The following is a 22,679-nucleotide window of genomic DNA, read 5'->3' on the forward strand; positions in this document are numbered from 1 at the left end:
TTTTAGTTCCATGTTCACTACATAATGTTGCTTTTCCAGCTGCAGTTAAACCAGCCTAACATAGAATCATAGACTTTAAGGTCAGAAGGGACCATTAGTCTGACCTCCTGCACAATGCAGGCCACAGAATCTCACCCACCCACTCCTGTATCAAACCTGTGTCTGAGCAACTGAGGTCCTCAAATCATGGTTTAACGACTTCAAGGAGCAGAGAACCTTCCAGCAAGTGACCCGTGCCGCATGCTGCAGAGGAAGGCGAAAACCCCCCAGGGCTTCTGCCAATCTGCCCTGGAGGAAAATTCCTTCCCGACCCCAAATATGGCAATCAGCTAAACCCTGAGCATGTGGGCAAGACTCACCAGTCAGACACCTAGGAAAGAATTCTCTGTAGTAACTCAGATCTCATCCCATCTAACATCCCATCACAGGCATAGTTACCGCTAGTAGTCAACATCTTGGCCTTGGCCTTCCAAAGTAGGTTTACTTACTTATCAGAGCAAAATCTTGCCTATGCAAGACTGCCCCAGGAACCTTTCTATATGCAGGGGGAAGCAACTCCAGAAGTCAGAGTACAGACCAGGAGTCACATGGCTCATTTGTGCCAAAGACTGGCTATAAGACCACTGGCAAGTCGCTTCTCCTCCCTGCTCCTCAGTTTCTTCATGTGCATAATAGGGATGCTAACACTTGCTCACCTCTGTACATCACTGGGATCGGGGGAAAAGGGGGGAATAAAAGGACTATGGTCTTGATCCTCCAGCATGGAAGCCAATGGGAATTTTGTTACTGACTTCAGACCCTATATAATACAAGGGCGTTATTACTAACAGAGTCAGTGATTTGTTCACCTCCTGGCTAAAGGAAAGATACTTGAAAACAGCTGATGGAGCCATGTCTTCCTTAGAAAAATTTCATCCATTTGCCCCAAACTTCCACTCACACTGTAAAATTCCAATTATTTGTTAAAGGAGCAGTATACCACCAAGATGTATAACATGACATTTAACTCATGTAACACCCCATGGCTAGTTATCTCAGCTATTTCTTTGCATCAGTGAAAAACTGAACATTAGTTTTAAAATACATTAAAGCTTTCTTTCTTCATTTTTTAAAGAGGTTCAAAGGAGACAGTAAAGCAAAGTAAGTATAATGTGAGAGCACTGAGGGGGGAGGGAATTAAGACCCCATTCCTATAATGACCTCCACACCTGATCCTATTTGTATATGTGCATCCATGAGTACTCAGACTAGAGTGACCAGATGTTCCAATTTTATAGGGACAGTCATGATTTTTAGGTCTTTTTCTTATATAGGCTCCTATTACCCTCCACCCCTGTCCTGATTTTTCACACTTGCTGTCTGGTCACCCTAACTCAGACTCATATGAATAGCCCCACTCACCTACACAGGTTACTCACGTAAATAAAGTTACTCACAGGTATGTCTATTTGTGAAATCAGACCCTTATGATACATGATAGACAAAGATAATAAACAGGGTTTACAATCCCTTTCCAGTCACTGACACTTTTTGGTTTTTCATGGCCTACAACAATGCTGATTGGTTTCACAACACCACACTTTAAAGGGCCTCCCTCTTTAAAAAAAAAAAAAAAAAAAAAAAAGGCAGCAGCAGCTTGTCTGAAACTTTTTTTTAAAACCTAAAAAGACAAGGTGGGTGAGATAATATCTTTTGCTAGACCAACTTCTGTTGATGAGAGAGACAAGCTTTCAAGCTTACACAGAGCTGTTCTTTAAACCTAGTAATGTTTCAAGTCCATTTCCATCCAATAGATGGCAGTGGTGCATATAAATAACCAGTACATTACATACCTTTCCCACACCCCTTTTTCCCCTTGTTCTCTTCATTCTCCTGTTCTGCTTGTCTATAGCACCCAATGGCAGGGTTAATCTCCTCTTTTGCAAGTGTCATGTTTTTGTCTCAGCTCAGGAGTTCAGCATTTCTGTTTACCTTGGATATGCCCTTCTCTTTTCATCATTTTGTACTTTTCTTCAACATTTTTAATCTTATTTTTCAACTCCACTGCATTATTATCCATGTTGCTTTCACCTCTCTCTCTCTATTGCAGTTGAATGATAGAAGCTGGGAGGAAGACAAAGCAGAAAGAGAAACCAAAGATAGAGGAGGAATAAGAGAGTGAAAGCAGACTGTGGGGGAAAGAGAGGGAGAAGTTTAGAAAGCTGAAAGGTATATAAAAGAAAATCTCTGTCAAAGTAAAAGCAGAACAGGCTTGTACAGTACAATAGTGTGGCTAATGAACTTGTGCTGCTTCTAAATAGTGCAATTATCCTAGACTGCTCCACTGTAACTAGCACACTAATACAATTACACACTACCCTGTAAAAACATGAACATGCTATTGTATGATTTCCTTGTTCTATATAGACCTGGATGATGGATTAATATACAATATTAAATTAGTGAAATAGTCAGTGACATGGGTTGTTATAACTTCAAAGAGGAACCTGGAAAGGCACCGGGGTTTCAGAAATGGTGTACAGACGTTGTAGCAAATGAGGTCTACACACAAAGTAGTTACATGACAGGCATTGCAATTTGGCCAGTAGATGTTTTAGTATGCACAATCAGTTTGGGAGTGACATTAGGATCTTCTGTTCCGAAAGACAGAAAAAAGGGAGCAATCATCATCAAATGACATGAGGTGTTAACACTTGCAAATCTCTCCTAACAGCAACAGAAGTGCAAGGCACAAATGTTTATGACAATAAGGAGGGGCAGACAGGTGCTTGACACTAAATTTTGAGGGGAAATAATGGCTCGCAATGACTGGATAAATAGAATTCCCACACTTCCCTCCACCAAGAGATCTGTTTCTGTGCTTGTAATAAGGGAGAACAGGGACAGTCTCCACTCCATAATGCTATTATTTGGGCAAATGTTACTTGCTTATAAGCAACTTCAGGACTTGTTAATCTTCATTTTCTTGTTAATCTGGGGAATCCAGCGTTCTATGAAGAAGCCACAATAATGGATCTCTTTTATAAGATTGTTTTCTCAATCCCTCTCCAAACATCATCCAAAAAAAAAAGTGTTGGTATCACAGAAATAAGATGTTTATGAATATAGCACTGGAACACCTTCCCCAGAGTTTTTCTGATAGAAGTATTAAAACTGTGAACCTCCTAAGCTAGAGATGTTCAGAAGCATTTTCCTCCTGTCCCACGAAAGGGTCAAGCCTTTCCTGCACCTGGATAAATCCTCATCCCAGACCACCTGTGATTCTAATTGGGAAGGTCTGAACTCATCCCACTCTAAATATTATCTTTCCACACTGACAATTTGGATAACTAGAGTGAATCAAATGCTATCCGATATCTGTGACCAACTGCTACTACTTCATAGATGTTATTAAATATCCTATTCATACCTAATCGTAATAGAAAACTGCACTAATATGCTTTTGACAAATAGATTTTAAGAGAATCAAGGATGAAAAACCTTGAGTTTAGCAGTAATATCTTGAATTTAAACTCACTTGAATTTGCAGTCCAAATTAAAAAATGTATCTGGCAGAGATAAAGCATTTAGCTGTTACCTATAGGTAGAGCTTGGAGATTTTTTTAAAGCAACCTGATCACGTGTATTTGCTTACCACATTATCAAATCAGCATTATTTATTTTCCCTCAAGAGTTTACTCAGATTAAATAGTTCTAACAGAACAATGTACTCTTCAAAAAGGAATGTGCACCTTGCTGGCTGATTATTTCAAATGCATTACTTTTATGTTAACACAAACAGATAAACAGCTGATTATTTCATTAATGTTTAATTCCAGAATTACAATTTTAAATCCAGTACATGCATGCAGGCACTACCTAAAAAAGACAATGAGGTAAAATCAAAAGGAAGGACATAAAGGCTTGTGCAACAAGTGTAGAAGGTTTGCACAATACACAACTTAAACCCTTAATTCAGGGCTTCAGTGGAGCTTGTGCAGAACCAATGCATTGTGATACTGATTACAGTGAATCCTTGCTTAGAGAGAAGCTATTCTGTAAAAGAGGGAGAAAAATCACCTTCTTTAGAAGACGATTATACTCTAAGTTGGTTTTCAGCCTTTGTTTTCTGATTCTTACTGAGAGAGAGAGAGACAGATCTTACAGTATGGCATGGACAGGATTTTTCAGCTGCAGACGGAAATAGCACATCAACCTGATCTTGTTGCACTCCTTACCTGATTTGTCTGCAGAATCGTCAAATTCAACCTGGAACGAGTACCCATTGTTCCAGATATAGAGACATGTGGTTGGGTCATAGTGGATTTTCAGGGGCTTCAGGTGAGGGTCATAAACACTGTCTCTCCACTGGATGTTGATTGGAGACTGCCGAGTGCCACCAGAAACGGAAAGCTCGCTCTGCCAAAGCGGATGCACTAGAAGCAGAACCCAGAATCAGTCTCTAATGTGTTGTACGGCATTTTATGACAGAATACGTTATATTTTTTTGGCAACAGAAAGTGCCTTAGAATATGACTTTCAAAGGCTAGATTCACATCAGCTTGTCTACAAGAAAATAAAGAAAACAGTACATTCCACTTGCATGACTCAGATTTACCCAGGGAAGTGTAGTAACTTGCTTCATGGCTGTGTCTGTCACAATAATAAAGCTATTCAAAGCAATTTTGTTTTCTCTCATTTGTCAGGGATAGATTTTTCCTCAATTGTCAATAAATGTACATAGGTCTTCTGTTTCGCTACTTAACTTATATAGAGCTGTGTCATGCCACTTTATTTTTGCTTATGTATAGGCACAGCAGGATTCAATTTTAATTTATAACTATAAGTAAAACGTGGGTTTCAGCTAACATACTGAAATTGGCCAAAAAAAAAAAAAAAAAGTCAGTAACAATCAGCATATCTGCAGGGAGCCAGTATCACCATGTGCAGGGAGCCCTCTGTAGCCCTGCTGTTACAGGAGTGTGTGAGCAGGTCCATGAAAGCAGAACTACAGAGCTATGCTTCCTCAGGGCTGGCAACACCCTTTCCTTGCAGGATTAAGGTGTGGGGGGAGGCTGTGTTTGGCCTGGCCCAGTGGAGCAGAGACCCCTGGTCAGGACTGTATAGAGGATGAGCCCCAGCCATCCTGCTGCTGAACAGTTCCTGCCAGAAGATGGCTCCCACACTCCTGGCTGGTGGTTGAGCGAGTGAATGGGGCCGGTGACACCCTATCCCTGCAGGCACAAGGTGAGAGGAAGGCTGTGGTCCTGGCCTGGTGGAGCATTGATTCTCCCAAGCCAGAACTGCAAGGAGCCATCGTCATTGTCATTGTCCCCAGGAGTGAGGAAGGCCACCCTGCTACTGAATGCCTCAGTCCTCAGGCAGGAACCATTGAACAAAGGGGTGGCCACGTGGCCAACAAATCATCCTCCTCCTTGCGGTCCTGGCCAGAGGTCTCTGCCATGCCCCACACCTTGTGCCTGTATGGATCTTGTGTCACCAGGCCTGCAATCACCATCCATGAGTGTGGAGCCAATTCTGGGCAGGAACTCTTCAGCAGCAGGTTGACCTCCCTCGCAGCCATGGCTTGTCATCCTCCTTACCGTCCTGCTCAGAGTCTCTGCTCTGCCAGGCCAGGACTTCTGAAGCCTCCCCCACACCTTGTGCCTCAGTGTTTTGGGCCCCTCCGCTGCACAGGGAGCCCCCTGCAGCCCCACAGTCAGCAGTGCCCTACCCCCATCTCCCACAACTGTCAACATAAAGTTAAAAATTGAAAAAAATCATCACAGTTAGAAAAAAAAATTGAATTCTGCCAAGCCTACTTATGTACTGGTACGACCAACTGACATCAGCACAGCTCCAGAGGCAGCAGGTTAACGGCCAGTTCAAAACAAGAATATTCTTTGGAAGGCTCCATAAAAATTGGGTCTTTTCCCATCACCCTTCTCTGTTTATGCTGCACATGGCTGGTAATGGATCCCTATTAAGCACTTCTAAAGCACTTATTACAGTATCATCACTGATCTCGCAAGGTGGAATAAAAGGCAGATCTTTGTGCCTGCAAGCAGCCCCACTAACTGCCTATGCAGATCAACTTGCAGGATTGGGACCTATGCATGTACTCAATTTCCAGAGAATCATATTCAACTCACGTAAGGAAATGAGAATCAGGAGGCTGACAAAACCTGCCTGGACAGGCAGTGGTTCTCGTAGTTGGTGGACTACTGAAGGTCCACTGACAAATTTCTGGTCATCTACCAATTGGCCTGAAAATTAACCATAAAAATCTTGGAAGCGAGATGGGCTCAGCTATTTTATTAAAAGAATTTGTACAAATTTACCAGCCTCATTTTCTTTTATGTGAAAGGAAAGGTTAAATATTGTAACAGACCATTCACGTGACAGGTGACTAAACCGTTTTCCCTCCAGCCCCTCAACATGAACCTGGGCTCGCTGAAGGTCACTGCTCCTGAGGAAGCTTGCAGCGCTGCGGCTCACTTATATGTCAGCCAGTGCCCAATCAGGACCTCACCTCTTATTGTTAACAGTGTTTCTGGACACTGTAATCAGGAAAGTGTAATTAACAAGCTGCTGTAAATCTCAGCAACTTTTATGTAACTTTTGAAGAACAGGCAGTCTATCAAAAAATGTGGAACTGCAAATGTAAATTTAAAATTAAAGAGAGACAGACAAAGTGGTGATGTTAAAGAAGATCTTTTGCATTGGTTTGGGATAGCAAGAAAGGATGTGACAGTACTTACTAGCTGGAAGGACTCAAACTATGTGACAGTACAGCTGAAGATTATGACTTGTCTTCTGCTATCAATTAACTCTTGTGCCAAACTGATCACAATGCATCTATATTAACACTTAAAACGCAACTGTTCATAGAATTGTGATGAACTGGTGGCACACGCATTAAAATTGCATATTAATACATGGTTGATGGTCTGGCAATTTTTCCCCCTCAAAAATGGCCTCTTGCAATAAGTCTGAGAACCAATCTTGTGTAAAGACGAGAAGCCAAACTAATAACAAGTTGGAGGATTTCTTTTTAAAAAACGAATAGCCTGACAGAGGAATGGAAAACAGCACTTATGCAGAAAACCAGGCGCTTTTAGTAACGAAACCAGACCAATTGTGAAGGAGAAGAATGTTGTTTACAAGGGACTGAGCCTGCCGCTGCATCGGGATCTGACGGCGCGCGTGAGAGACCGCCAGGAGGGAGGCTGAATGCTTCCACCCTGGGTGTAGGGCAGTGCCTAGGGTGCAGGGTGCCCTGGAGTCCCCAAGGGAGGGGTGCAGGGTGCCCAGGGGAGGGGACGGGATGCAGGGGCTGCCCTGGGGCAGAGCGGTTCGGGGGCCTGGAGGTTTCCAGGGGATAAGAGGTGCTGGGTGCCCAAGTAGGGAGAGGCTGCGGCAGGCTGCCGGGGGGTACCGGGCAGCGGGTGCAGGGTTTCTCGGGGGGGGTCCCGGGGGAATATCCCGGGGAACGGGGTCCCCGAGGAGAGACTATCCCGGGCTGAGGGCTCTAGGGCGGATGGCCCGGGGGAGCCGAGACAGGGGGAGCCGCCGCAGGGGCCGGGGGTCGGACTCACGGGCGTCGCGGAGGCGGAAGGAGGAGCAGGCGGCCAGGCTGCAGGGTCTCGCCCCGCGCGGCTCGGTGCAGGGGGCAGCGGGCGGGCGGAGGCGCTGGGCCGAGGCCGCCAGGGCCCTTCGTAGCAGCTGCAGCGGCATCTCCGCGGGGCTCACAGCGCCGCGTCCGCCCTGCGCCAATCCCGGACCAGCCGCCGGCTCCTCGGGGCCTGGCCCTGGCCCTGCCTTCGCCTCAGCCGGCCCCGCCCTCCGCCGCGCCCGCCCGGCTGCAGTGCCCAGGGCGCGGACAGGAGCCGGCAGCCTCGGGGCCCTGGGTGGGAGCTCGCGACGCTCTGTCCCTCCGAGTCTGGGCCTGTCCTTAGGCCTCCCCGCCTTGTCTGGGCCTGGCGCCAGATTGTCCATCTGTCTGTCCTGGCCTGGCCCTTACACTCTCATTGTCTGTGCCCAGTCTACATGGCCCCTCTGTCTGTCTGTCCTGTCCCTTACACTCTCATTGTCTGTGCCCAGTCTATATGGCCCCTCCGTCCGTCCGTCTGTCTGTCCTGGCCCTTACACTCTCATTGTCTGTGCCCAGTCTATATGGCCCCTCCGTCCGTCCGTCTGTCTGTCCTGGCCCTTACACTCTCATTGTCTGTGCCCAGTCTATATGGCCCCTCCGTCTGTCTGTCTGTCCTGGCCCTTACACTCTCATTGTGCCCAGTCTATATGGCCCCTCTGTCTGTCTGCCCTGTCCTGGCCCTTACACTCTCATTGTCTGTGCCCAGTGTATATGGCCCCTCTGTCTGTCTGCCCTGTCCTGGTCCTTACACTCTCATTGTCTGTGCCCAGTCTATATGGCCCCTCCGTCTGTCTGTCCTGTCCTGTCCCTTATACTCTCATTGTCTGTGCCCAGTCTATATGACCCCTCCGTCTGTCTGCCCTGTCCTGTCCCTTATACTCTCATTGTCTGTGCCCAGTCTATATGGCCCCTCCATCTGTCTGTCCCCTGGTCTGTCTCTGTCCCTCCCCCCCATCTGTCTGCCCCTGCCGGTAGATTGCCCATCTCCATCTGTCGTGCCCAGGGACGCCCAGAGGATTCAGGGGGCCTGGGGTCTTCCTTGCCGCCGAGTGAAGGACCCCGCACCAGGGCCCCCGAAAAACTCTTGCCTGGGGCAAATTGCCCCACTTGCCCCCCTCCCCCGGGTGGCCCTGCTCGTGCCCTGGCCTGGCCCTTACACTCATTGTCTGTGCCTAGTCTATATGGCCCTTCCGTCTGTCTGTCCCTGTCCCCCGCCTTGCCTTGCCCTGACGGTAGATTTTCCATCTCCATCTGTCTGTCCTGCCCTGGCCTTTACATCTCATTGCTTGTACCCAGTCTATCTGACCCTGCCCTTAGACCCTCTCTCTGTCTCTGTCCCCCGTCTGTCTGTCCCCTGGTCTGTCTGTCTCTGTCCCCCGTCAGTCTGGCCCTGCTGGTAGACTGTCCGTCTGTCTGTACTCCTGTCTCTCTGTCTCTGGCCTCCTTTGTCTGTCTGTCACTGGCCCTTAGACTCTCACTGCATGTACCCCCATCTGTCTGTGCCTTTGATTCTCACCTTGCCTACTCCTGTCCTGACTTTCCCTCTGTCTGTCCTACAGTCTGACTCTGAAATAGAGGTTTTGCAAATTGCTGCATCGTCCCCCAGAACAATAGTGTTGTGGCAGTTGGCAGGTCGCATCCCATCGCAGCGCAGTCGATTTTCAACAGTTGAGATGCTGCCGTGCATGTCGCAAGATGAGAAAGTCTGGACAGTCCTGCAAACGGTAGGGCAGATAGCAGCCTTGCTGTGCCGAACTCCTCCAGCTTTAGATTCTCAAAGTGCCTTACTGACGTGAATGAATTAATCCTCATAACTTGCTGTTACCAGGGCATAAACTAAGGCGTAGAGGCTGTGATTCACTAACATTTGTTCCTAAAATCTCTGTTATACTAGCACTAGTGTAGCCAAGGCACAGGCGCTTTAATCATGGTGTCTGAAGTGGAGTAGGTGCTGCTCTTTAAAAATTTATAAGCACTGTATGTCAGGGGTTCTCAACCTTTTTCTTTCTGAGGCCCTCTCCCTCCCCCCCGAACATGCTATAAAAAGTCCATGGCCCACCTGTGCCACAGTAACTGGTTTTCTGCATATAAAGGCCAGGGCTGGCGTTAGGAGATAGCAAGCAGGGCAATTGCCTGAGGTCCCATGCCACAGGGGCCCCCACGAAGCTACATTGCTCAGGCTTCGGCTTCAGCCCTTGGTGGCAGGGCTCAGGGCCCTGGGCTTCAGCACCATGCGGTGGGGCTTCAACTTTCTACCCTGGACCCCAGCGAGTCTAATGCTGGCCCTGCTTGGCGCCCCCCCTGAAACCTGTTCACTGCCCCCCAGGGGGCCCCGGACCCCTGATTGAGAACTACTATGTGAGTACAGTATATTGGTATAGTTTAGTAGGGAGCTGTTAAGAAAGACAAGCAGGAAGGAAAAAAAATGGCTCAAAATCAGCCAGAAAAGCGTAGTTGTGGAGGAATCACGCTGAGACACAGGGATCACGCTGGGGTGTTTGAAGAAATCAGTAGGGCTGTCAATTAATTGCAATTAACTCATGCGATTAACAAAAATTAATCGTTATTAAAAATTAATTGCAATTAATCAAACTGTTAAATAATAGACTACCAATTGAAACTTATTAAATATTTTTGATGTTTTTCTAAATTTTCAAATATATTGATTTCAGTTACAACACAGAATACAAAGTATACACTGCTCACTTTATATTATTATTTTTTATTACAAATATTTGCACTGTAAAAATGATAAAAGAAACAGTATTTTTCAGTTCATCTCATACGAGTACTTTAGTGCAATCTCTTTATCGTGAAAGTACAACTTACAAATGTAGACATAGGAATCTTTAGTGCATCTGGCATGTAAATATCTTGCGACGCCAGCTACAAAAGTGCCATGAGAACACCTGTTCTCACTTTCAGGTGACATTGCGAACAAGAAGTGGGCAGCATTATCTCCTGCAAATGTAAACAAATGTGTTTGTTTGAGCAATTGGCTGAACAAGAAATAGGACTGAATGGACTTGTAGGCTCTGAAGTTTTACATTGTTTTATTTTTTAATACAGTTATATTTTTGTACATAATTCTGTATTTGTAAGTTCAACTTTCACAATAAAAGAGTTGTACTACAGTACTTGTATTAGGTGAATAGAAAAATACTATATCTTTTGTTTTTTACAGTGCAAATATTTGTAATAAAAAATAAATATAAAGTGAGCACTGTACACTTTGTATTCTGTGTTATAATTGAAATCAATATATTTGAAAATATAGAAAACATTGAAAATATTAAAAATAAATGGTATTCTATTATTGTTTAACATTGCAATTAATCGCTATTAATTTTTTAAATTGTGATTAATTTTTTTAATCGCTTGACAGCCCTAGAAATTAGGCCTGCATAGGTTATCATCAGGGTAGGTAAGACTTTAGGTAGGTCAGGCAGGTATGTACGTAGACAGGTGTTTTAAAAAAAACCTTTTTATCTAAATGCTTTGTTTCTAATGCAAAATAAACAATACTTTGTTAAAAAGGCTGTTTTGTCACTGTCAGAGACGCCTGAAGCGTAAAACCATAGGTGCCTGAACTCACTTAGACCTGCTAGGTAACAACAATTGATGCATAAGGTACTGTAGCTCAGAGCCCAGTCTAGGAGTGGGGGAATCGTGGGATTCCGCCCTGGAATAGGTAAAGGTATGAGGCTCAGTACCGGGAGGAGATACGCCCAGGCCTAGTTACATTAAAAAATTATGTTGGTTTAACTACGTCAGTCTGGGATGTGAAAAATACACACCCCTGAGCGGCATTGTTAAGCCAACCTAAATCCCCATGTAGACAGAGCTAGGTTGATGGAAGAATTCTTCCATCAACCTAGCTACTACCCTTTGGGGAGGTAGATTACCTAGGCCGATGTAGAACCCCTCCCCTCAGCATAAGTAGTTTCTGCACTGAAGCAGTGTAGCTGTACCGCAGTAGTGTTTTAAGTGTAGACAAGACCTCAGAGAGGCCACAAAGGGGACAGAGGAGCAGCCAGACCTGTAACGATGACAGTGTCATTTAATGCTGCTCAGAGCAGGTCTACATTAAATGGTTTAAAATGTCGGCAGTTGCTGCTGCCTGATCTATACTAGAGCTACCTCCTTGGAAAGCACCAGTGCAGGAGCAAAAGTGGGAGGTTTTAAGAAAAATATGAAGTGTAGCTGAAGCCAGATTTTCCTAAATTCGTACAGTGAGTCAAACTGAATTAGAACCCATGTCTCCTGACTGCTAGTCCTCTACTCTTACATCTTGTGTTTGAATCATGTTTTCTGAAAACTTTGCTTCAAAATCCTTCTTTTGGAAATCTTTGTTTATCTCCATGGGATCTCCATGGGATCATCAGTAAAGTTATTGTTAAATCACTGCTTTTTAATTTCCATGAAATCTGGCAATGCCCTGAAAACATACTGCTGAAATGTCGAATTGTTAAATTACCCTGTGTAAATTAACAAACTGGACACCTAGCTCCAGTCAACCAAAAAGTTATTTTTAAATTGTTTGTTCTAGCTGAAAGGGATTTGGTTAAAAAGGATCCAATTTGTTCACGGTAGAATATTTATAAAGTCAGTTGAATTGGGTAACAGGAGGAATCTGGCTAATGATTTGCCTTGAGTGGCTACATAATATTATGGGAAATAGGCAAAAATAAAGAGGTAGCCCAGCTCTTGATCCTATGCCAGTAATAGGATTTATTAAACATGCATTAAGCCTAGTTTACTCTGTTCTTAAAGATATGGCTTCCTACTTGTTAAATTTAGTTTATTTTTTTAAATAAAAACTTTGATCATTAAAATATTGAGTTCTGGTTATGAATATGATAAGTATATTTTTGGTGTAGAGGAAACTTTACCTCTCGTGTGACTGCAACCTTTGTAATGCATTCTCTCTCCTAAAATATAAAACTTCCTTACCCTCTGCTTTAGAGACTGAGAACCAATCACCTCCCACATTAGTACTGTAACATATCTATTAATATTGTGGAATACAATACTTGCTGCTGTGGAACATAAAATACCTTTATATATGGCATCGTTTGCTATGTATTACAGCCATCTAAAAATACACCTTAAAGCATGTCTAAACAGACATGCCTTTCACTGTGTCCTGAAAACTACCAAACCCTGGGAAACTCAGAAGAAGCAAGTGTGATCCTGTAAGGGGCTTGATCCTGCAAAGTGTGGAGGTCCTGATGCAGCAACGCACATGGTTAACTTTAAATACATGAATAATCCCTATTGAAGTCATGATTATGTGTGTCACGTTACTGGGATTGCATGTATTTGAAGTTAAGGGCCTTGGGCTGCAGGGCAAAAAATTGCTGTGTAGACATTTGGGCGTGAGCTGGAGCCCGAGCCTGAACATCTGCATGGCAGTTTTTCAGCCCCAGAGCCCAAGGCACATGTGCCAGAGTCAGCTGACCTGGACCAGATATGGGCTTTTTATCCCCGTGTAAACATACCCCATATGGTTAAACACTTTGCTCGGTCACAGTGCTTGGCTTTTTGCAGGGTTGAGCCTTGAGTCCTTCTGATGAGACTGCCTTGTTGCCAGACCTAGAGCGTTCTATCCCAAGAACCAACTCCAAAAATGCTCCAGCAGATAGTCACAAAAATTAAGAAACATAAAAGGCAGAGGTAGTTTCTCAAGTAACCAGGTCCCAGGCTATTGCTGTTATCGTTGATTGTGACTAGCACCTAGAATTGCACCTGGAAGCAGAGAGAGCCCATGTATAGGATAGAACTCAGGTGTGATATGCTGACAATGCTCCAGCTCCTTCCACTCAGAAGGTAGATAGCAACACTCTGCACCAGATTTAGCTTCAGGGATCAGCAAAAACGGCAACTTAATCTCTTTCTGGAAAGGTATTTGAAATACTGTACAAAACTTGCCGAACTGGTACCTGTTGTACTGCATTTTTAAAAACTCCTCCAGGGTGTGACTGAATCTTAATATGTGCAGTGTGTACCTACACACCTAACATACCTAACACAGTGGGCCGAAGAGATCCTTTTTGGGGACTATGGGCACTAATATACTGCAAACAATACAGATAAGTTCATGGAAGATAGCCATCAATGGACCTATTAGCCAAGATGGTCAGGGATGCAATGCCATGCTTTGGGTGTCCCTAAACCTCTGACTGCCAGAAGCTGGGACAGGATGACAGGATCCATCACTCCATAATTGCCCTGTTCTGTTTATTCCCTCTGAAGTATCTGCCACCAACCACCGTTGAAAGACTGGATATTGGGCTAGATGAACCATTGGTCTGACCCAGTGTTGCCATTTTTAACTTCTTATCCTTTTGTGAGTAGAATAATAGTTCTCTGCAATAATATTGCCACAGGGCACGTCTTGGTACATATATGCTTTCAAAAATGATGGAGTGTTTCTCCGCATAGCAAACAACAGGAATTAATTTATCTACAACACGCTGAGTTTTCCAGCAGGCTAAATGGCATACTGGATCTGGATGCAGTATTCCTGGGGGCTTTTCCATCAATTTCTGCAGAATTTAGGTTTTGAATTTAAAAAAATATTTCCATTCCTATGATTATGTAGAAAACCTTCAGCATGTAAACAGGCAGTGATGTCTTTTTGAATCTGCAGACAGCCTGAAGGCCCAAAGCCTGGCTCCAGGATACACCCAAAGTTCTCCTCTGCATGCCACTGTAGAAGTAGTGTTGCTACCCATCCGATTTTCATCCGGACAGTCCAGGTTTCGTGTGTCTGAGTGCCACTTGATAAGCCCTGATGTCCATTTTTTTTTTTAATCTGTGGAAAGATGGCAACCCTTTGCTGTTTGAAATTGATAGATTAGGACTACCTGAATGGCTTCATAGGTCTTTGAATTGTAATTAGTTGCAGTTGCAGGGATTTTACAAGAGCTCTTTGAAATCACTCTTGAAAAATATATTTGGAGTTGGTGTCAGAATCAAAAGCCTTAGGGAAAGTTTCTCACAGACCTTTAGCGTGTTCAGAATTTACTAGAGAGGTGGGCTGCAATCTATAGGATAGGTATTGAGACTGGTGTATTACACTATTCAGACTTTAGGATCGAGAATCAATCATTGGTAAGATCTAATGGGTTCTAGTTTGACATACTGAAAGCAGAAAAGTTGAAACGCTCATGTTATTTATGTTGAAGTTTGAACTGTCCAGAGCCATGTGTGCTGCCTGACAGTTGTTATAACTTATACAAACTTCACAGAAAAGAATTTGAAAGCCCGATTCTAATAATAAAATAGAGTACTGTAAATCCTTAAATAACTGGATTTACTCCAGATTTATATTGCTGTAACTGTGATTAGAATTGGGCTCTACATCTTTTCAATGATATATCAGAATCTGCTTTTGGCAGAGACAAAATAGCTTGCACTTGTCTACAGTTTCCTTAGCTACTCCTGTGAAAAAGAAAATCAATAAGAATTTGGGTATGAAATTAGAAGAAAGAACATTAAAATTAATCCCCTTATATTTCAGTGGAATGAGAGGGGTAAAATGACAATTCCAATTGGTTCTCGGGTTTATGGGTGGTCAACTTTCTTTATTCAACAGATCTTTTAAAATTGCTTTTTAGTGGAAAATCTTGGTTTGTTTCCATGGGGAATCCCTGGAACACACTGACTGTACTCTGAAGCAAAACAGTGAGAACAGGAAACCAAACATTTGGCAAGCTAAACATTTTGAGAACCACACCCAGTTAGAGGGGGGAAAAAATTCTGATGCTGAGCTGGTGTACTTTACATGGCAACATCTTCCAAATAGGGAAATATACAAATAAACATATGACCAAAACAAAATAAAGAAACATATAAACCTTAAGAAATTGTGGTTCTGCTTCAACCACTTGGATTGAATGTTAACAGAGAAGTCCAGAATGGGTTGATTTCTTTTTATGGCTCACACAATAAATGTTAGATTTGCTGGGTGATAACATTGATGACTTGGCTATGTTCCATCATGACAAGGTGTTGAAAGTTCTGTTGAGTTTATGTCAGTTTTGGATTATGTTGCAGGCCAGTTTATTGATGTAAACAGTCTAATGCCTTTACTTTTATCAAATGGCATGTAGCGGACAGAGTTCTGTAAGCTCGTTAGGAAAGCAGCAGCAGATTGTTAAAGGTTGAGCTTCTCTTTGCTTCAAAAGTCTGTGGTTAAGATAGGAACCTGATAAAAACCAGGTAATTCCAACTGGCAGGGTAAAGCTAATATGGATTTAATCTTCACTACAGATACACTGCTACTGAAATTGTCCACTCTTTACCAAGCAGGCTCAAAATCTTGGGGAGGTTTTGGAGCTTGGACATGGGTCATTCAACACGTTTTCATAGGTGACTGGTAAAGAATTTTATTTGTTAATTTATTTTGACTGAGACAAAATAAAAAGCACCTATTCACAAGCTCTGGGTGCCCTGCCAATTACAAAAATAAAATAACAGTGCAATCAGCTGAACTTTCTCCTCCAGTCGCAGCACCTACTCAGACAGTGACCAATACCTGAATTCACTTACACCTCTTTAAAGGCCAGATGAAGTTCATGGGTCCTACAGTGTGCCCAGAAAGTGATTACCTCTAGGCTATTTTGGACCGGGGCAAGAAGGCATTTATGGAGAACACACTATCAGCCACTCCCTCTCTGTTAGGGATCTAACCTCAACACCGCCACTTAGAGCCCTGCATGGATACAAAAAGGTGTATCTGCATCTGAGTCGTGATCCACAAAAATTGTCTGTGGATATCCACGTCCGAGCTGCAGACATCCACGTATCACAGGTCATCACACAGCAGTGAGGCAGGGCTGTGTCAAGCACCACTTCTCCCCAGAGACCTCCTGCCCTGCCTCCCGCTCCACCCCTACCGTACCTCCTTCCCCGCTCCAGGCAGGGAGGCTACAATTTGGCCCGTGGGGGGCTCGGATGCAGTTACAGTGGCTCTAATGCACGCAGCCATTGCCGCCTGCTCCTTTAAAGAACCACCCTAACTTCAAAATAGTTGTTGGCTCACTCCCTTCTGGGAGTTGTAGTTTACCTTCTCCCTCCGAGCAAGCTAGGGCTACAACTCCCAGAACTGACTACAACTGCCCTGCACACTGCTGTGTGATTCAGAGAGCCGAGCTGGAGCCTGCAGGCTGGGTGACAACCGCTCCCTTCAGGTGAGTGTGTGCTGCAGAGCCCTGTGCGCCAGATACAAAATTTGTATCCGCATCCACACTGCGATCCGCAAAAATGATCTCTGAATATCCGTGGATACAAAGCGGATACCCGCAGATTTGCAGGGCTCTACCTCCACTGACTGTAATGATGACAGGGCATCACAAGGAGAGCTATGGCCTTTATTTGCTGATCTGAACCTTGACATAGTCAGCCACACCTTTGTCGGATCTAGGGTGGGCTACAGCAAGGCATCCCCTTTGGAGTTACTCTTGAGGCCCACTAGTGGCAGAATGCAGTTGCTGACTCATTTAGCTGAGTGGGTGGATATGAGCACACATTGCAGCTTTGCTCCGTGAATGGCAGTGGCAGACCTCAGCGATCACTTCTCTCCCTCAGCACCGTTGTGACAGCTGAGATCAGCTCAGACACTTTTACTTTATAGGCCATGATGTGCACTCTTTGTCTTCGGATGCAGTGATTTGTGTGTACATCTCATGTCCTTTTTCTTACCCAGCTGAAACCAAAAGCCTGGTACTTGCTTTGTCTGTAGTCAAGCATCAAGCACATTAACAGAACTGATATTTTATTTTTTTTAAAAAGGTAATTTGCACATACCTCAGAAACTGTATCACCTATTATCTTAAAACAGTGGTTCTCAAACTTGGACCGCTGCTTGTTCAGGGAAAAACCCTGGCGGGCCAGGCCTGTTTGTTTACCTGCCACATCCGCAGGTTCGGCCGATTGCGGCTCCCGCTGGCCATGGTTCACCGCTCCAGGGCAATGGGGGCTGCGGGAAGCAGCAGCCAGCACATCACTCGGCTGTGCCACTTCCCGCAGCCCCCATTGGCCTGGAGCAGCGAACCGCGGCCAGTGGGAATCGCGATCGGCCGAACCTGCGTACGTGGCAGGTAAACAAACAGGCCTGGCCCGCTAGGGGCTTTCCCTGAATAAGCAGCGGACCGGCTTTAAGAACCACTGTCTTAAAAGACAGATGTGGGTCTATAATCCAATCTGATGTTTCAGAGTTTCAGGATGTCACGTGATCACCTGCCATGGGGACGGGAGAACTTGCCCCACCTCCATACAATGCATCACATAGCTAGTTGGATTGAGAAGTGAGGTATGGGGAAATTCATCATTCTCTGCAGCTTCAGGAATTGACCACTGTCAGAAGTAGGATGCTGAACTAGATGGACCAGTGGCCTCAACCACTTTGGTGGTTCCAGCCTTTAGTCTTCAAAGAATCAGGCATCACTCCTGGGATCTGATTCTCTCCCTGTGGGCTATAAGCAAAGTCAATGGGAGTTAATTGTATCTTTGGGTACGTCTACACAGCAAAAGCTGTGCACACCGCGGGGTAGCATACCTGAGTTAGTGCTGTGCGCAAGCTAGCTTTAATCCAGCTAGCACGGGAAACAATTATGAGGGGAAGACAGCGTAGCACGGGCTTCAGGGCAGGCTAGCAAGCAGAGTACGTACACAGGGGCTGTGCCAGGCTTGTACTACCCCTGCTAAAGTCTGCTGTGCGCTATCTTCACTGCTATGTTACTTGTGCTAACTGGATTCCAGATAGCTCAGATAGACTAGCCTGCCTGTGCACAGCTTCTGCTGTCCAGACTCCTCTGGGACCCGGGTGGTCTCTTTTCTTTAAGTGTAATGCTCTCTTACTCTAAATTAGGAAGCAAATCTACCCTGGGTTACATCTGTGAAACCCCACATACATAAATGAGGTTGGTTGGATTTACCATAAATGAAGATAGATTCTGACCTCTGTTTTTAGATCAATTTAGAGAAACTAAGGCCTTGTCTACACTAGGAGGGGAGCTCGATCTAAATTACGCAACTTCAGCTATGTGAATAATGTAGCTGAAGTCGACATACTTAGATCTGCTTATCGCAGGGTACAAATTATGCTAAGTCAATGGGAGAGGGATCTGCAGTCAATTTAGCAGGTCTTCACTAGACCCGCTAAATCAACCACCGATGCATCAATTGCCACAAGTCGATCCCCCGGTAAGTGTAGACAAATCCAATTCTCAATATACTCTCACACATACACACACACACACACACACTCTAACACACACTTCGGAACATGCTACACACAGTAAATTAATTCCCTTAAACTCTATTCAGAGCTAATAATTGATAATGTCTGATCTTTCTGATTTTAAAACTAACACAGCGTCACTCTTCTTCAAATAAATGAACAATGCCTTGATCTTTTTTTTTTTTAAATGTAATAAGTCAAGCTTCCTGAACAGGCCTGCAATAGAAATAAAACTGGCAGGGTAGCAAGTACCAAATTTTTAAACAGACGGTCATCTTGTGCTAAGAACACATCTAAAAAGGTCAGAAAAGGGAAAAATACTGTCATCTGACTAATTCAAACTGTGCACTAGAAATAAATTACTAGATGTTTTTTGTGGATCTGTTTCTACATTAACAAGGTCTGGTGCTAAGCTTAGTTCTGGAGAGAGAAAGTATGCATTTTTTCCAGATTAAAAAGTAAAGAACAGTTTTCAAGGATGGTGAAAGACCTATAGTTACAAGTCGTGCCACTTGTTGAACGACTTATTCTGTCTGTTCTAGAGGATTTAGTGCAGCTTTTTTCACTGAAATTTTCAGAACACAATAAACCAACTTTACATTTTCTGTTCTGTGGAGGACAAAACAAGGAATTGGCTGAAATTAATTCAAATTCATTAGGGTAACATTGCAAATGCAATTTATATGCTTGTAAAATTATGTTATGAATTAATATGGAATTGCTGAGTGACAAAAAGTCTTGCATGTTGTATGTTACATAAGGCTTCCATGCTCTGGAAGATTTATACAATACAATAATGCATCACTGCATTTGGAGACTAATCTCACAATAACTGGCTTATTGAAATACCAAGCAATCAATGGCAGAATATTTATTTTGTGGTGTCACCTGCCAAAATGCATTTATGAATGAGGAGCTATTAAACATCTGCATTCTGCTTTGTTTTCTGCCACCCAAGTAAAATAAAGCTGTTTGGTCATCATGTAAGTGGATATAAAGAGTACTGATTGATTATTCAATTGAACAAAGTATCACTTTTCTCTGTATTCAAACAGGGCCAAAATCGCATTTTTGAGAAAACTGAACAAAACTAATACATTTACAGAAATGAAAAAAGTATTCTGGATGAAATGCACTTTCTATATGTAGGATTTTATTATTTGTTATTATTCTGTGACATGATCTCCATACAAGTGATTAGACATGCCTACCTCATGAGTAGCCCAACCACAAGTCATTTGTAGATATGTTAATAGTATTGTATACCACTAAACCCCTTGTATCACCCATATTATTTTGAATTTTAGTAAGGAATTTAATGTGGATCTTCCATACAGCCCATTTCGGGGCTTTATGTATTTCTATCAAACCCTGTTTTCTTAAATTAATCATTTCAGTGTTTAATCTGTATGAGCCTGATCCAAAGCTCTTTGAAGCAATGGGAATCTTTCCACTGACTTTGGATCAATGACCCTAAATGTGGTTTCAGTTACATTTACAAATGCAGCTTTCATAGAAATCAGTTAGATCATCAGGTAGAAAAAAATGCTTCTTTTGCACCCTGTGCATGGTTACTAATTTAGAATCATAACCAACCCAATGACACCCATTGGCTCTCACTGCACAAATACTGAAGAATGATGTTTTAATCTTACACAACCAGGAGTGAAGGAAATAGTCTAGATAACATCAGGCGTTTCCATCTCCAGTTTCTCTCATTCTATTATCTTTTGAAATTCTACTCCTTATTTATTTATTTATTTAGCAATCTCTTTTCAAGGTCTCAAGTTTTGTTGGTCTCTGCTGCTATATTAGAAAGACAGTGAGAGCACAACTTGTTATTCTTATTGTCTGTGCCCGGCCCCTCTTTGATAGCCCTCACTGTGGCTAACTCATACAGATGTTCAGGGCACTATTTTAATGAAAATGAAATATACTCACATGCGGCATTCCTGTTTATCTGAGTGCAGGTGACCATGCTGCAGGGTCTTGCTGGCACCAGTCGCTGCCCCCAGATAGTTTTCAGCTGCTTGCATAAATGTGCCAGACTAATTACCTTTATGCTATTCATTAGCACAATCCTGGCCCTTCGGTCAGACTTACAGCCAAAACAGCTTTCAAGAGCCTGACAACCTATCAACACAAAGCAGAGATAAAAAGCTATGCAAGTACAGCTTTAAGATAACCAAATGATCTCCAATCCTTTTTATAAACCATTCTGAGTGCATGGTACACACCTTTCTTTAGGGGGAAAAGAAACAACCACCCCCCGAACAAACAGTTAAATTTCAACAGCTCCCTGGTCTGGCTTCCTCATTGGTTGTAAAAAAATTGAGGGGGGCAGGGCTAGTTGATGATTATTCTGCATGTGCTTTTCATGCCTCTTTTTGTTGTGTGGCTCTACAAACTCTGCAGATTCGGAGAAATCATTCTTGTCATATGGAAGGAAAGGTTTCTTATTCATAAATATTACAATTGCTTCAAAAAATCTTCATGTTTTGTTACTTTTGTGATGTTAAATTGATCTTAATTTTGTTTTTATAACAATCACAAGCACAAGGATTGCTTGTTACTCAAGCTGAGCAATGTACAGAAGGCAACTGGGGCAGGGGAGATATAAAGCGCTTGGAGGAGAACAGATGGAGAAAATATTTTAATACAACATGCCATGCAGTGCAATCTGATGAATTTCAAAGGCTATGAATTTGTTCTTTAGAATTATCTTGATAAGACATCCCAGGAGAGGAGTAGTTTTGTAGTATCTAGAGACAAGGATGAACTTCCCCAGAATCAAGGAAATCTCCTTCACTGTCCCTCCCTTTCGTAACAGTTCAACCACTGTATTAGCCAGGAGGTAGTGTTTCCATTTGGGGACAGATTTAGGATTTTTCCAGTCCTGTATTTTTAGGAATAAAAGCACAAAAATTCTATTCTCTATTTGTTATTCTTTCACATAGCTTTCCAAGAACTCTGTTGCTTTATATATGACTGTATGTAAATCCCTTCCTTTCATTTCTTCATTTTCCCCTCGCAGTGCTCAATATTGTGACATGGCACATGGCTTCTGAATCTCTGTGGTGGTACTGATACAACAAGTAGCTTCTGGAGCAGGGTTTCATTCAGGCCAGGTGTGCAATCTTGGGAAAGCGTTTCACTTGGTAACAGCTATTCATAATGTTATAAAGTAGCAACCAGGCCTGGACGAAGTGAAGCTATTAGAAACTGAACCCCCTAAATGCCTGATGGCACTTTTCAGGGTTCTCAAACAAGTGATTACAGAAGTTACATGATTATGTACACATTGTAAGGAGAGTTTCAGGAAGAATGTATTTGTAACTGTGTTTAAGGAAGAGGAAAGTTCCTCAGGGTAAAATAGAGTCATTTATGTACTGGTAGCAACTGTAAGACGTTGATTAAATTGTTAGGTTAAGTGTGTGTTGCTTTATTTTGATCTTAGCCCTCGATCCTCCCTATGTTGCTGTATATTAGAGTCTAATTAGAGGAAGGATGAAGAGGACCTATGTAGGAGACAATAGTCCCTGAGTTCTACCACACTGTGTTGCCCCTTAGGTTTGTTGATGTGTGAAAATAAAATACCAAATAAATTCAAGTGTCAGTCTTTATCTAATAATGTAATTTTTTCCCCACAATATTACCTAACCAATAAGTCAGAGAACCAATGACTGGCATGGTTCAGGCCAGATCCTCAGCTATTGAAAAATCAACATCATTCCACTGAAGTCCGTTGAACATAGCTCCATTGAGGTAGATCTGGCATTTTGCATGGCTGTACAACAA

At 43.3% G+C, this 22,679-nt stretch overlaps 1 protein-coding gene across 2 annotated transcripts in view; it reads right to left on the minus strand.

Annotated features, from left to right (window-relative positions):
* Window positions 1-21,093, minus strand: part of CA5A (carbonic anhydrase 5A) — a 33,231-nt gene extending 12,138 nt beyond the window's left edge. Inside the window, exons 1-2 of one of the 2 annotated variants that reach the window (XM_044987052.1) lie at window positions 20,823-21,093; window positions 4,218-4,415 (exon numbers count right to left, since the gene is read on the minus strand). In XM_044987052.1, coding sequence (XP_044842987.1) covers window positions 4,218-4,415; window positions 20,823-20,952 — 328 coding nt within the window. In that variant the 5' untranslated portion in view covers window positions 20,953-21,093. Of the gene's footprint in view, window positions 1-4,217; window positions 4,416-7,577; window positions 7,832-20,822 lie in introns of those variants that run through there. The other variant, XM_044987051.1, reaches the window with a different exon arrangement.
* Between the last annotated feature and the right edge of the window lie 1,586 nt (window positions 21,094-22,679).

This window comes from Mauremys mutica, chromosome 14 (assembly GCF_020497125.1).
Source record: "Mauremys mutica isolate MM-2020 ecotype Southern chromosome 14, ASM2049712v1, whole genome shotgun sequence".
In the NCBI taxonomy this organism is placed as follows: Eukaryota; Metazoa; Chordata; order Testudines; family Geoemydidae; genus Mauremys; species Mauremys mutica.